General features: G+C 41.9%; 1 protein-coding gene across 1 annotated transcript in view; it reads left to right on the forward strand.

The window, feature by feature from the left end:
• The first annotated feature begins 627 nt into the window (after positions 1 to 627).
• ttc9b (tetratricopeptide repeat domain 9B) overlaps positions 628 to 16,673 on the forward strand; it is a 116,837-nt gene continuing 100,791 nt past the window's right edge. Inside the window, exon 1 of the mRNA XM_039768112.1 lies at positions 628 to 1,388. Within this exon, the coding sequence (XP_039624046.1) occupies positions 935 to 1,388 (454 nt within the window). The 5' untranslated portion in view covers positions 628 to 934. The remainder of the gene's footprint in view (positions 1,389 to 16,673) is intronic.

Consider the following 16,673-nt stretch of genomic DNA (forward strand, 5'->3'; position numbering starts at 1 on the left):
GAAGTGCTTTAACCTTACATTAATTCATCCATTTTCTAAACCCCTTTATCCGGAGAAGGAACGAAGGGAAGATGGGTTCTAAATCAACAAGCATCGGGCGGCAAATAAGACTCCTCTTATTTCAGTATCGTTAATGGAACTTTTGTACTTTTTCATAATTTCAAAGTTGTAAACGTATTTTTTAAAGTAATATTTAGGTCATATTATAACTTTTTTCCCATACTTTCAAAGTTTTAAACGTAGGCAGTATTAATATTTAGGTCTTATTGTTTCTTTATATTATTATGAGTGACTTAGGATACGATATAATTATATAGCAGTACGGTTGAAATGCGTAAATGATTTTATGGTTCGTCTGCCCCCACAAGCCTCAATGTCAAGCTCCGCCCATGTTTAAAAGTAAAGTCACCAATGGCGACACCGCTGCTGGCGCACCTGCTGGTAAGCTCAATGTGTACTTGTTCAGACTGATAAATGTCAGTGCAAAAAAACAAGCAGAGAAGTTTTTAAATACGATCCGTACCCCCACCTCTTCGAGCCCCCTTTCCTTTCCCTTTCTCCGACCGTTTGGCTTTGTGGATGTCAGACTGGCGAACGAGGGAGAGAGGTGCAATGGTCCCTACCCAGAATGCCGTGCGCTCAGCGCCTGCTTCGGTCGCTGTCTGTGGTGCTGAAGCTGAGCTTTTTGGTTGCGAGCCTGGAGACGCGATTGGACTGAGGAGCGGCCCCAACCGCCCTGTCTTTATTACGAGAAGGGAGAGCCGCCGAGGAGAGAGAGAGAGAGAGAGAGAGAGTGAGGTGGGAGAGTGAGAGTGAGAGAGCGAGAGAGAGAGAAAAGGGGCTGGACCAGAGACTGGGATTGTTTTTTTCCTGTCATTTTTTTAAAACAATTTATTTATTATTTATTTTTCTTCCTCTGTGTCTCCAATCCTTTATGCACAGTACATTGTTTCAGATCATTCAGAGAAAACAGGCGTTTGAATTTAAAAGACATGGCCTTTCAGCGTCAATGAAAGACATGGAAGCCAAACATCATTCGATCAAAAGCCTTAAAAGCTACCCGGAGGCCGGCGGTAGGAGTCTGGCTGCGGCGGCAGGCGGCGACGGTGGAGGGTGTTACCGAGTCAATGCGGAGGTGGAAATGGAGTCCAAAATTCAAAAGGCGGTGGAGTTTAAAGTGGAGGGGAACCGCTGCTACAAGGAGAAGAAATTTAGAGAAGCGATCGGGAAGTATCATCGTGCGCTGCTCCAGCTTAAGGGGGTCCTGGTCGTGGAGGGCACGACGGGGTCCGAGGTCAATCTGCGCAGCAAAACCAATACAAAGCTCACGGAGGAGCAGAAGCGACTCATCGAGAGCACCGAGATTGACTGTTACGATAGCTTGACGGGTAAGTGACTGAAAGCTGCACACTCTCTCGTCGCTTTTGTCTCCTTGATGCACAGTTCATTTATTTATTATTTTTTTTTTCCTTTGCCGGGAATGTGACATGGCCTATGTGACATGTTCAATAGTTCGGTCAACCCGTTTTGCTTAGCATGGCCGAAACGGAATTCGTACAGTCATGGTAGCGCAATGCGAGGCAATAAATAATGGCAATGGTAAGAGACCGTCCCGCTCTGATCTGAAGGAACAAAGCCGGCGCTGTCCAGAGGGGACTCGCTTTATACCGAGTGAAATGCTGCCTGTCATATTGCATATGCATACTATATTTAGATCTTATTAGGTGCCTTCCTATGGCAGTCCCCTTCGGTCTGCTGGTTAAAATAATAAAATAATAATAATAATAAAAAAAAAATTCACACCTGTAAGATGTCCGTGCGTTGAGACTGGAAGAACTCCTGTGCGAAGCTCGCAGGTCCGTGCTGTTGGAAATGACGGCTTTTCTGCCTTTAGTAAATATATCTGATATGCGTTTTTATTTTTTAATCCTGACTTCTGTGTTTAGATTTTTCAAGCTATACCGAATCTCCATGCGGCCGTTTACTATCCGGGAAATCATTTTTTTTAAAGCAAGAAAAACAAAGGAAGGAACTGACAATCTTGTATCCGGCACATTACAAATCCCTCTCTGGTGTCCAATGACTCGGCTGGCTAACTTTTACATTCCTTGTAAAGTTTCTGTGGTGGGTGAAAGGTTTATTTTCTTCCTAGTGAACGTAACGATTCCTTTAATTAAATAAGTATTGTATTTTTAATTAGTGTTTTAAATGAGCCATTTTGCTGTCAAAAAAACAACTTTTGGGTGAATACTGAAACTAATGATATTCCTCTGCGTTTTTAGAAAAAAACATGAAAAGTAATACATTGATAGTGATATACCAGAGTAATTTTAGAGCACATGTATGTGTATATGGGTAGTGGGTGGCACAGTGATCATACTTGATGGCTTCTGGTTCAAGCACCTGAAGCTAAGCATGTTTGGATGGGAGAGCAGCCAGGAAAGCTTAGGCTGCTGCAGGAAGAGGTGTTGGTGGGGCCAGCAGGGGGCGCTTACACTGTGGTCTGTATGTGGCTCCTAATGCCCCAGTGCAGTGACGAGGACTCTGTACTAAATAAATGGTGCAGTTCTTCAGATGACAACTTAAACCGAACTCCTGATTCTTCCATCCATCCATTATCCAGCCTGCTATATCCTAACTACAGGGTCATGGGGGTCTGCTGGAGCCAATCCCAGCCAACACAGGGCACAAGGCAGGAAACAAATCCCGGGCAGGGTGCCAGCCCACCACAGCCCTGATTCTTTGTGCTCATAAAATATCCCTGGGCATATTTAGAATTTAAAAAAGAGTAGAGTGTGCAATGATGTCCTACATGGCCTTGTCCATTCTGGTCTCCCTAATCATCCCCAAGTGTCTCTGTCACCCCTCCACCACCAAAAAGCTATTGTGGGCTGAGCATAGTGGCACAAGAATGGCCGGGTGGATGCTACATGTTGGTGATGGTTAAAGGGGCTCCTCACTGTCTATGTAAAGCACTGCGAGTAGCTAGAAACCCATCCATCCATCATTCATCCACCTATATCCTAATTACATTGTCACGGGGGTCTGCTGGAGCCAATCCCGGCCAACACAGGGTGCAAGGCAGGAAACAAACCCCGGGCAGGGCGCCAGCCCACTGCAGGTAGAAAGAAATGCGCTAATTAATTAATTAGGCACTGTACACTCTTAGAAACACTGAAACTTTATTGGCACATTATTGCATTGTGTGGTTCCTCGTTGAACCCTTGCTTGACAAAGAACATTTGAATTCTGGGAAGGAGTCATTCATCCATTCCCAAATAAGCAGTCTGACTGACTGATGAGCAATGGCATAACATACTACACAAATCGGAGTGGTACGACTCTCGAGGGGACCACCACTCTGCGTGCTACGTTATCTAGGATAAATACAAAATATTTTAATTCTGTGAAGGACTCTTTACATATGAAGTTAGATCCTTAGTCTTTGAAAAGGGTCAACCTATGAGGACAAAATGAAAATCTTTAATGTACGGCGGGCTACATAGTAGGACACATCAGATGAATAAACCCATGAACTCTGCCTGTGTTGTTGTATGCAGAGAGAGTATTTTTGAAATCAGGAAACTGTTGGCAGGAGTGGACTGGGTATCAAAACCGGCCCGGGCAGAGGCAGGGGTTTCAGAGTGGTGGCAGAAGTGGGTCAAAGGTTTCAGGGTGAGCGAGCCTCGGAATTGTGGGTGGAAAAAAAAGGAGAAGTGGTTAGTGACAGCGGCCCTACTCTGCTCCCGCGAGAGGCTCTCTCTTTCTGAGAGCCACTGAGATGTCCCCTAAACACACATGCGTGACAAGTCTGTATGTTCCCACCATGTTAATGTGGATTTCTGCTGGGGACTTCAAATTCCATCTGTTTCAAAGTAAGTAAGTTTAATCAACTGATGACCAATGCAATAACTTATTATTCACAGCTGAGGGGTATGACTGTCATGAGAACCGCACTTGAAATGCTTCACTATGTGATGCATCATCCCAGGTTAATGCACTCTTAAAAATAAAAGATCTTTAATGGCTCTCTACTGGGCCGTGTGGTTCCTCGTAGAACCATTGCCTGAGAGGAACCCTTTTTGAAGTTGGTTCTTTGGGATTTGAAAAACATCCTCATACTGTATGAAGATAAAACAGAAATCTTTAATGTCTCGTAGGCGACCTAGCAGGACGCTAAGAGGTCACAAAAACCTGAACTTATCCTGTGAGATTGTATGCAGTGAAAGTCCTTTTAAAATCAGGAGCCCAGTGGTGTTCCACAAATCTGTTATCATCTGTTTGTGGCTTTCTAAGGAGTCTGTTGTAGGTCTAAATCAATAAAAGACTCTTTCTGGAACCTTCATCTGGATGCTTCATTTGTGACCCAAAAATGGTTCCCCTATGGCATCACTTGGAAGAACCACTTTGGCATCTCTGTTTTTAAGAGTGTTCATCATCTTCTGGCGAAATCATGCATTTTTGTAGTAATAAATGATAGCAGATGCATGGCCTACGTCCATCATCTGCTAGGCGGGGGCAACAGCATCCCTGAGATGCCCCAGATTCTTTAATTGGGCCTTCTCTGCTTCTGGTTGTGAAAAGTCTGATTCATGACCACCCTGGATTGTCAATTCCCTTAAGATTTTCTATAATGTTATAATGACATGCGGGTTCCAGATATGGAGGAATGGAATTAGCCACTTTACACCAAGTGGCTATAAAGACGTCTGCTGCCTTAGGTCTTCTGCCGCAGCATGTGCTCCCAGCTGCTTTGTCTGCTCATACATGCCACCTAGCTATGCTTCACTCTGTTCACCCAGGGTCAGAGGCAACCCATCTGCCACACTTTCTATAGGGGTCCGTATGCTGACTTCAAGGCCAGGGTTCATGACAACTTCCTCGCTTCAGGGCCGACGGACTTTAGCAGTCAAGAGATGCAGTCGAAGTGACCTTTAAAGTGCTGTACCTGCACCTCCCCACAGTGCTTTCATAGCCAGCTTCTCCTGGTGTCCTCAACCCCCTGGCTACCTCTGGAGCATGTCTGAGGTCCAGACCGAGAGGCGCTACAATACTTAACTAACTAATATGTTATATAAGTGAAGCATTGCAAACATTGATGGAGGCACAGTTTCTTATTTGTTTCGCCAGAAAGCCCCATGTGAACAGGACATCACTGCTGTAAAATGGCTCCGGGTGAGTTAATGTTCATGAATTGCCATCCCATCTAGGGTTGGGCCCAGCATGCTTTCCTCTTGTATCTGCCATTGATGAAGCTCATTCTGAACCTTTGGCTGTTCAAAAAAAAAATCTGATTGCTATCATTATTATTATTATTATACAGTAGATTCTCCATCTCTAGTTTGTCAAATTCAGGGGCTTATCTTGGTCGTTTCAGGTGCATTGAAGAGACCAGCACTGGTTGGGGCACCAGTCCATTGCAGAATGGGCAGACTCTTTTTCTATCTGTCATATAAGAACACGTCCATTCATTTTCTAGCCTGTTTATCTGGGACAAGGTTATGGGGCAGGTAAAGCCTATCTCAGCCATCGTAGGGCACAAAGCAGGAACATCACCTACTGTCACACACACAACATGCACTCATCTGTTCATTTTCTAAACTGCTTGTACAGCTCAGGATCACGGGGAGTCTCCATCTATCCCGGCGGGGTTGACCACATGCACTCCTAAAACTAAAAGTGCCAAAACGGTTCTTCAGAGCAAAGCCATAGGGGAACCATTATTAGGTGTCATCCACAGGAAGGTTCCAGAAAGAACCTTTTACTGTATGTAATTAGATCCATTCTAGGGTCCATAATTAACCACAAGCAGTATAATATCAGATTTCTGAAATCCCAAAAGGTTCATGTTTTCTTGATCTGTTTCATGTTTTCTTCCTACTAGGTCACCTATACTAGACATTAAAGATTTCTGATGTGTTTACATATTAAGACACTTTTCAAAGAATCCTTCCCAGAATGAAAAGGTTCTTGTCAAACAAGGGTTCCACAAGGAACCACACAACCCAATAAAGTGCCAATGATGAACCATGAGTTTCAGGAGTGTTATGTATCTGGGGGTAATGTATCATGCAGAAATGTGATCCCCTCGATGGGTGTACCCCTCACATTTGTGTGGTAAGTTATGACATTGGTCATCAGTCAACCAGAGTGCTGCTTATTTTGGAATGGATAAAAATCGAGGTCCCCTGTAGAAACAAACAATTATGGGAAGAACCTGCAATCTCCACCCACCTACACTAATAGTGAAAGGACACCCATCCGTTAATATTGATTATGTGTAACTGATAACTGAAGTGATCATGAGTTATGCAACAAACTGTACACACCTGGCTATTTCCATTCTAATTGTAGAGAGGGCAATGGAGGAACAGTGACCATGCAAACTCCACACTTTCAGTACAGCATTAGAAATAAAGGTGCCGGATGCGTTCTTCAGAGTGATGCCACAGGGGAACGTTTTTGGTCAATAAAAGAAACACCAACATGAAGGTTCCAGAAAAAAAAAAAAAAAAATTGATGCATAACAAACTCCATAAGTAAAAGATGACAACAGATTAATAAAATACCAATAGGCCCCTGATTTTAAAGGGTCTCTTACCACATACATTCACACAGGCTCAGTTCAGGTCGGCTTGATCTGCTGCATCATGATGCTAGGTACATTTTGGTTTTCTTCATTTTTTCGGAGTCTTTTCAAAGTATGAAGAACCAACTTCATAGACAAATAACCTCTCCCGCAATGCAGTTGCTCATAGTCAGGCGATGGTTCTACCACACAACCAAGTGAGTGAAGTGCCACTGATGAGACGTTATTGTGAAGAACGCCGCCGGACGGTGCGCCTTATTTTAATGCGGACACACCCACAGTCCTCCACTCATCAAGGGCCGAACACCGCCGGACGGTGCGTCTCATTTTAATACGGACACGCCCACACCCCTCCACTGATGAAGGGACAAACCCGCCTAACCCAGTTCAGCGTCGGGGGCGGGGCTTATTCAGGCGGCTTTAGGGACAAGCTGTTATTATTATTATTATTATGATTATAATTATATGGGGATTGTCTAGGACATTAAATCGTATGAAAAACCAGTCCAGTATAAAAGGAAAAAACATGAAAACATAACTCTGATTCACACACGGCAGAACAGCCGTTCAGACATTATATATTCACTGATTGTTTTTAAAACTGCCAGCAATTTCACTTGGCGCTCGTGCAACCACCCCGTTTTCCATCTGGCAGAATCCCTGCTCTGCCAATTGCCAATGCACTCGATCAAGAACTGACTCACACTTTTAATTATAATCAGCGGGACGGAGAACGAGCCGAAGTTTAATCACTGATGAAAATTTCGTTTGACAGGCTTAGAGATGCTGAAGACGGCAGGTAATGCCGTCAGAGGTCGGGGACATGGAAGAAGACAGCAGACCTCGTTAGCACTTCTCGTCAGAACGAGCTCGTTGACGCCTTGATCTTGTTGGAAGACACGCAGCAAAGAACAGCCTTGTCGAGGGACCGCAGCGACTCCGCTCTTTAGGAACAACAGCCGATTGCCTGGGAGACGGAGAGCAGACGAAGTACCTAACAGGATTACATCACGACAGGGTCTGCCATCCTGAAAGGAGAAAGAGAAAGAGAGAGAGAGAGAGAGAGAGAGAGAGAGAGAGAGAGAGAGAGAGAGAGAGCGCTGGGGACATTCTCTGGAGGGAGACACAAAGTAAACAACCACCGGCACGAACTCCCAAATCAAGACGTGGCAATCGGCCGTTTGTTTTCTGAAACTGTTTACTCCGATGCTGCTTCGGGAGGCCCTCCCATAGCGACACACGCACACCAACAGCGGGCAGAATTACGAGGGCCGTTCTGCGTTCTCTGGAGGAAACCCGCACGGACATGAAAGGAATCTAAAAAAAGTCAACTGTGACGCTCCAACTCCCCCCATTAATTTCCATTAATTTTTCCCTAAGCAAGCAAAAGCCTCAGAACGACAAAGCGAAAACAGAATTTTAGAACCTTTAACAAATTCATTAGCAATAAAACAAGTTAGACAATGTCGGCGGAACGTAACACTCGGGATCGTTCGGCGTCTAAGTTAACTGATAGGAAAGTTGGAGCATTTCACATTCTGTTTTTAATTCATCCCAAAGTTAGTTATTACTTTTTTATTTATTAAATACTTTTGCAACAATGAGCCATATTTAAAATTAATAGCTACAATATAATGCAATTCCATCTATTAACAGACCCCATTAAATGTGTGCTTTTTAACAGAACTTTACAACGGAGTTAAAAACGGAGCACAAAAGTGGCTTGTGGTGGCTCAATGGCTATGAAACACAGAAGACATGTCACAATGGCATCGACTGATGGGTGTTAGTGCCGGAGGGTCTCTGACTAATTGCTGTGCAATTTTCATAAACATAACATTTTTGAAAGTAAACCCAATAGAACCATATCCAATAATTAGCAATTGAAAATGTCTATTAATACAAAATGACCAATACTAGCATCAAATCAGGATCAATGTTACCCTATGAAAGGAGAAAAGGAACTGAAGCAAGTTCCCCATCTAGTTATTAATAGGAGTTAAACGCAGTAATTCGTTAAAATTATATAAATAAGCATGAACTTGGAAAGGAACTGATTTATTAAATAACGGGAATGCGAATGGTAACACGATGGGCAAGAAAATCAGGGGCCTGCTGTGATTGTTCATTTATATCTGGGACTGAAAGATCAGGGCCTGGGCACCAGAGATCAGGGGCTTTATAAGTCAATGAAGCCCCCCACTTCCCGACACCGCTGTCCTTTTCTAAACCCGCCCTGTGTTTGTATCAGTTAGGGCAGCTGTGTCTTTCCCGTATTATTAATTTGTTCAAACATCATGTAGCTGCAGGTTGATAAGGTTGGTTCTTTACAATAATAATTTGTAGATTATATTGTTTAATCAACGCAGTCTTATATATGCTTACAACCAGTGCCAGTGCTGGATGATTTTGCACCCTAGGCCAAGCTTATTAGTGCGCCAACTGTGCTGCTGGGTGCCCCCCATTATGATCTGCACCCTAAGCCAATGCCTAATCTGCCTTAATGGTGGCACCGGCCCTGCCTACATATTTGCTTTCCCCATCTATTTATTTATAGTGTCATGACTTTTTTCTTGTCCTGTGTTGGTTAATTTACCTAAAGCAGCAAGAAAAGGCACCGCTGTGTGAGCTGATTGTGCCTGTGCTGTGCCTGCCATCACATCGCATTGGGCATCTGAGTGGCTGTCAGACGAATAAAAGAGGAAAATACACAAAATAAACAAAGCAGACAAGTTCAAGCAACCTCCCTCAAACCTGAGACTCATTCCTAGTTGAAGTCACACAGAATGTTTCTCCATTTTAACATGGAAGAGTTTGCCAATTTGCCAGTGCCTTTTAATGGGAAATTTTAAAACTTTGCAAATCATGATACGTTCGAGATATTGAAATGAAAATTGAACTGTCTTGACAAATTGCATTGAAGAACAAGTGTGCCACATCTCAACAGATGTATTGTTTCATGCAGGCAGACAGACCGACTGACAGACGAGGGCTTTCAAATTAGGTGCTTTGAGCATTATATGCCAATGCACCTAAACAACTGAAAACTTACATTCAGAGCGTTTACATGCACTTTAATAACCTGGTTATTCACAAAACCTGGATCCTAAAATGCCCTGCTCACCCTAATTCTGGTTAGAGAAATTGGGTTATTGGTCTCTCAGAAAGTTGGTTAATGCCACACATACACTGAGCAGTTCTTAGGAATCACGATCAAGTGACTACTTGCAATGTATGATAAAGTAGTGCATGGCTGGCTGCTCACAATATTTGGCCCAGATGGCACAGCCTTGTCCATTGACATTGACCTTAATAAAAGTATATGCGTCTTTATCTGTGTGTCTATTGGGTTGCTATATCTCTATAATCCAAAGATAGCTAATCACAAACATTTTTAGTAATAAAATACATTGTATTAGTCATTCCAGCAGATGGCACATCTGAAACATTAACACTGCTTTTATGAATCACATACCAAATCACATATAACATAGGCATATGCATTGCAGTTGCCATTCCAACAGATGGTGCACCACAAACATTAGCACTGCTGTTATGAATCACATACCAAATAGCATATAACAGAGATATCTGCATTGTATTTGTCATTCCAAAAGATAGTGCATCACAAACATTAGCACTGCTTTTACGAATCCCATACCAAATAGCATATAACAGAGATATTTGCATTGCATTTGTCATTCCAACAGATGGTGCATGAAACATTAACACTGCTTTTACAAATCCTACACGAAATGGCAATTAACACAGATATATATTCGTTGCATGGTGAACTGAAAACAGGTAGCACAGCTTTAACTATTCAAAAAAGCAATATGGTCAGAGGCAGAGCAGTGTTGCTTATTGTATTCTGAAACTACAAAGAAAAGAAAAATGTGTAACTGGATGCGTAAATGATTGGGAAGTACAAGGCGGTCTGTCCATTTTACATATCTACTATTGTGTGTGTTTATTTTGTTTTTCCAGTAAAACTTTTCAAAGATACTTCTGTTGTTGGACATTTTGTTGTGTGTATCTTTCTATATTATTTTTTAGCTTTTTGAAATCAAACAAGAAAAAAATGAGCACGACAACGGCAGGACCCAAAGTGCACTGCACACTTATTGCAGTCGCTGCACAAAGAAGTCTGGGAAGGTTGGGGGCGAGATTAGAAAATCAGCCCATGAGACGATTCACGCTATAAGACAGTCGACTGAAATTTCTGACACGACAGAAATGCTTCTGATCGTATGACAGCTCAATCTGAAGATAAAATCGGGCATCACAGCCCCTCTCATACTGCATGTGAGACCACGGCCAATGAAACGGAAATTTGAGGAAACTGCAAATCAGGCTTAAAATCATGGCTAAAATCGCACAGTGTTTTCCTGACTTAACAGACGTACGTTTCTCTGCGAGTAGCCCAGATCTTTGGCCGTGTAACTGGGGTACAGTTAAGGATTTTTGTAAACTGCGCATGTCTGTTGCACTTTGCTCACTTGCTTAGCTGACACAGGTAGAAAGTGTACACAAGATGAATGTTCAGGCGATCGTATGATTCCTTTTTCCTGGCTGAAATAATCTGTCTCGGTATTTCAGAAATCGCTAAATATATTATTGATCTGAACGCGCAGTGCTAAACTCAGCAGCAGAACCTCGAGAGCAGTAGGGTGACACGTTAAAAGTGATGTGCGTTACGTAGTCCGATTACTTTCTAAAGTAACGAGTAACCTGACGTCATACGTATTTTATTGAAGGAAACATCCCTGCGCTACTTTTATCCCAGCAGCGCTGCGTGTTAATCAAGAACGACACGTATCGGTAGGGCTCAGTCGCATAGTCAGGCAGAAGAGTGTGCTGATGCGCTCTACAGAAACTAGCATACGGCGGTGTAAGAATAGGAACAGCAAATGGTGACAAAGGAATTCAGAAACCAAGAAGAAAGCAATACTTCTTGAAAGACGCAGTTGTGAATAGGTGTTTTGCTGGAGACAACAGATAATGAGTCGAAAGATCTAACCCTAGAAAAAGCCACGTACAACTGACCGTGGCTGAAGACTGGTTGTTGTAGATTAACGCAAATCTTTGCAAACGTTTGTCCTTGGAACTTTTTGATAGTCACGGAGAAGGCGAGTCTGAGTGGGAATTGTATGCATTTAAATTTAAAAGGGAGATTGGTGTGGGAAGGAAGGAGAGAGATTCTGGGAATGAAGATTGTTTCAGAATTTTGGATAGCGATCAGTTTGCACTCGAAAATATTTGAATGTATTCGGGTAACGATGAGTCTTGTTCCGTTGCAAAGACCTTTTAATGGCATAATATTTCGGAGGAGCATAACTACAGCTCCCACCTTGAGATGTAGGAGATGGGGAGGCATGCCAGTTGGTGTGAAGGTGTGTAAAAACTCCTGTGGGTACGTTAGTTGATCATTAGGATCATCACTGACCACTGTATCTACACTCTTGAAGGTCACTTCTCCACCCTGCATAAGATCAAGAACTTTGTTGTTAATATTTAGAGAATCGTTGATAGTGACGCAAAGTGCTTGAATTTCAGCTTCACCACCATAAACTCCAGATGTTGCCATGTATTGATAGTACTCATGACTTGTTGTGATAACTTGACTTGCGTTAGAAACAACAACAGGAAGAACGTCTCCAAATCTGTCCCAATGTGATGCAACAAAATCTACTGCCCTATGTCGTAGTGAGAGTGCATTGCCTTCGTCAACCGTTTGTGTCAAGAAATAACCCACTGATAGGAACAGGCAGTAGCCGGATCCTGGAATAGAGATGACGTTGTACAAAAACCCATCGACAGAGAAGATACTGTCGTTCATTTTATAACAAAGGCTTAGGAAACAACTGTCACAGTATAACGAAAATAGCAAGGAGCGAAACCAATGCCAATGGTCGAGAGAGTACCTTCCTGTAGCAAGCTATGGAAAAGACTCCCAGGCACATAGCTGAAGTGAAAGGTCACGCGGTCAGGCTAGATATAGGGTGGTGACGTGACACCAATGGGGTCATGAGAGAGGAGCGGGGAATTCGGTAGTCCGAAGGAGGAATAGGAATCGAGAAAAGCTGTGTGGGGGCGTATAGGAGGTTGCAGACAGCGTGGGGAAGGGTTTGGAAGAAGAGGAATAGGAATCTAGAAATGCCGTGTGGGCTGCATGTGAGGGGGGACCGGTTTTGAAGAGGAAGCAGGATGAATCAATAGGAATCAAAAAAATGCCGTGTGGGCTGCATGTGAGGGGGACCAGTTTTGAAGAGGAAGCAGGATGAACCAGAAGAGAAATATATATAAGAGATAGTGTCCGCTTAGTTCTAATCCAGCTATTTGCTGTAGATATGTTGAAACAGCGTGATCGGGTGACACAGCAGCCAATGTTTATACAGCAAATCATCGATGGCTCAGGGTGAGGATGTAAAAATGGGGGAATGCATGCTGTTTACTTCACAGTGCATGGAGGACTCAGCATATTTATGAAACTCAAGAAAATGACCACACTTATTTTCAGATTTATGGTGGCTGATGATGCCCTTTAGCTATTTTTTTGCACCGTTTAATGACCTCGGTGGATTTGTAACCTTGACCGGGTTATCCTAGTTATGTGTGTGCCTGTAAACGCACTCATTGATAGCAAGCATTCAGGCCCTTTGCTTTGGCCCTGTGGGTCATCATTGACATGTTTGGAGTACACCTGTGGTCCACTCAGTTGAATGGACATGATTAGGAGAGGCCCACACCTCTCTATCGAAGGTCTTTCATACCCCAAGGTCCTTCACTGAACGTATTTCAGGACTGAAGAACGTGCAGTAAGGCCTGAGAACCAGCAGGACAATAATGGAGGCATACATTTACACATAAATAATACAAATTCAATTAATAAGTGCAAGAATAAATGCATTCTTAAAATTGTGACTGTGTCCTTTAAAAACCTGAAAAATAAATAATATAAAAAATTACACAATACCCCAAATCAAAGTTACACTCACCTCCAATCAAAAGTGTAAAAAGGTCTTCTGAAAAATAAAAAAGCTCAAAGTGAACCGGCAGCCCAGCGCACACACCGTTTAATAAAGATAAATATTCATAGATGAAGCGAGAGGTGGGCTTAAAGAGTTACAGAACTCGTTCACTGCGTATGTGAATCTTCACGGGGCCAGCACTCTTTGTTCATATGTGTTTTGTGTAAGTCAGGACTCCACCAGCCTCACACTCCAAGGCCTCCATTTCTTTGGCTTAAGAACTGATAACAATTCAGTGTCATTGAGAGAAGCTCGGGTTCTAAGTGGCGCTTCACTCTACTGTGCGACATAAACCAGACTGACAATCTGCGATCATCTTGGATTGACGTGCACTCATAAATGTAGCTGAAGCACACGAGTCCACGTGGTGGTCTTGCTGTGGATAAACGACAGGCTGGCGTTCCAAGGAACTGGTTTTATGGGTCAGATCTTAAACTTGAGGAATTATTAGTTCAGTAACTCCAATATGAAAGTCACACGCTGTTACTGTTACGACTGTTACGAATGTTGCGCGTATCAATAACGACTCGCCACTTGTGAAGTTTACAGCACTTTATTTAGGCAGCAGTCATTATCAGACGTTTCTAAATATTTCTGCGTAGTCTGCAATAAACTAGAAGTAAGAAACTTTTATTTACCTTGAGAATGCTCTTGAAACTCCAATTACTGCTAAAATATTCTGGAAACTTCTTCTTAATACCAGAGTGTTCCTGAAACTCATACTGACTACTTGAATATCCCGGGAACTTGCACTTACTACTAGATTGTTCTTGGAACTCCTGCCTAATACTAGAATGGTAAGTAGAAGTTTGCACTCCTACTTACTACTAGAATATTCCAAAAACTTCCACTTGCAACTAGAATGTTCTGGAAACTTCCACTTACTATTAGAATGTTGTGGAGACTCCTCCTTAATACTAGAATATTAAATAGGAGTTAAGGTTCTGGAAACTCCTACTTACTATTAGAATATTCTGGAAACTTTCACTTACTGCTAGAATGTCCTGGAAACTCTTAATTACTACAAGAATGTTCTTGAAACTCCTTAATACTAGAATGTTCTGGGAACTTCCACTTAAGACTAGAAAGTTCTTGAAACTCCTACTCTCTACTAGACCATTCTGCAAACCTCCACTTACAGCTAGAATATTCTGGAAACTTTCACTTACTATTAGAATGTTCTGGAAACTTCTCCTTAATAATGGAATATTAAATAGGAGTTAAGGTTCTGGAAACTCCTACTTACTACTAGAATATTCTTTAAACTTCAATTTACTACTAGAATGTTCTTGAAACTCCTTCTTAATGCTAGAATGTTCTGGAAATGTCCACTTACTATTACAATGTTCTGGAAACTTCCACTTACTACTAGAAAGTTCTTGAAACTCCTACTCACTAGTAGAATATTCTTCAGCCCTCCACTTAATACTAGAATATTCTGGAAACTTTCTCTAACTACTAGAATGTTGTGGAGACTCCTCCTTAATACTAGAATATTAAATAGGAGCTAAGGTTCTGGAAACTCCTACTTACTATTAGAATATTCTGGAAACTTTCACTTACTGCTAGAATGTCCTGGAAACTCTTAATTACTACAAGAATGTTCTTGAAACTCCTTAATACTAGAATGTTCTGGGAACTTCCACTTAAGACTAGAAAGTTCTTGAAACTCCTACTCTCTACTAGACCATTCTGCAAACCTCCACTTACAACTAGAATATTCTGGAAACTTTCACTTACTATTAGAATGTTCTGGAAACGTCTCCTTAATAATGGAATATTAAATAGGAGTTAAGGTTCTGGAAACTCCTACTTACTACTAGAATATTCTTTAAACTTCAATTTACTACTAGAATGTTCTTGAAACTCCTTCTTAATGCTAGAATGTTCTGGAAATGTCCAATTACTATTAGAATGTTCTGGAAACTTCCACTTACTACTAGAAAGTTCTTGAAACTCCTACTCACTAGTAGAATATTCTAGAAACTCCTTCTTACTACTAGAATATTCTGGCAACTTTCACTTACTACTATAATGTTCTGAAAGCTGCTATTTATTTCTAGAATGTTTTTGAAAATCCTACTTACTACTAGAATATTCTGGAAACGTCTACTTTCTAGAATGTTCTTTTTCCTTTGTCTGTTGTTTACTAATCACATAGCCACTTTAGTTGTGGACCACCCTAATGTTACGTATGTGGTAATGAAAAGAAACTTGAAGAAATGCAACAAGACATGTGAGTCTTAACCAGAACCATCCTATGCAATAACTTTTCCTTTTTATTTTCTCTTCATTTTGTGTGAATTGTTTTTGCTTTGAATTTTACTAAAGTAAAACTTTTTAAACGTCTCACTCATTTCCATGAAGCAAGCTGAAGGTGCAGAAGACCTTGGACAGACGCAGCCGCGTTCTGAACGAGACATGAAAGTTGATGCGGGATTGGAGTTTTTTTCCGTGTCTTTGCTTGGCATTTCCCACGTCCCACTCGAGGCTTGTTATTACTACGGAGAACGTTTTCCTCACCAAGTTGTCCCTCATTTCCACACCTGAATATTTGTGTGCTGACAAGCTGTTGCTCCTCGTATTTTTCATTTAGTTTGCTTGTGTGCTGATACGAGTCTCACAAGTGGTGTGAAGTTCTGCCTTTGGTTTTGGTGATTAGTTATGACATTTAAAAAGATTTGAACAACTTGGCAGCAATGAGGGAGGGCATCCCATAATATACACGGCATTTGGCTATGTGAAATCAGGTTGTGGAAGCCAAGTTGAGCTCGACGGATTGAATGTCCTCACCTAATTTGTAAAATTGCTTATTTTTAATCGATATGTTTGACTGCTCAAGCCTTGTATGGCACCTTGTAGATTGAGCTTCACTTCGGGACTCTTCACTGGGAAAATATTACATCCAATAGCAGAGACAGTTGACCCGTAACGTCTTCACATAAATGAATATAAAATGTCATCTAAAGATGAGTCAGAGTGCAATGACATTAAACATTCAGCTATATTTTTAGTGTCAACATTTGCATATTGAAAAATAACCCTTGAAATCC

This window comes from Polypterus senegalus, chromosome 11, assembly GCF_016835505.1.
Source record: "Polypterus senegalus isolate Bchr_013 chromosome 11, ASM1683550v1, whole genome shotgun sequence".
In the NCBI taxonomy this organism is placed as follows: Eukaryota; Metazoa; Chordata; class Cladistia; order Polypteriformes; family Polypteridae; genus Polypterus; species Polypterus senegalus.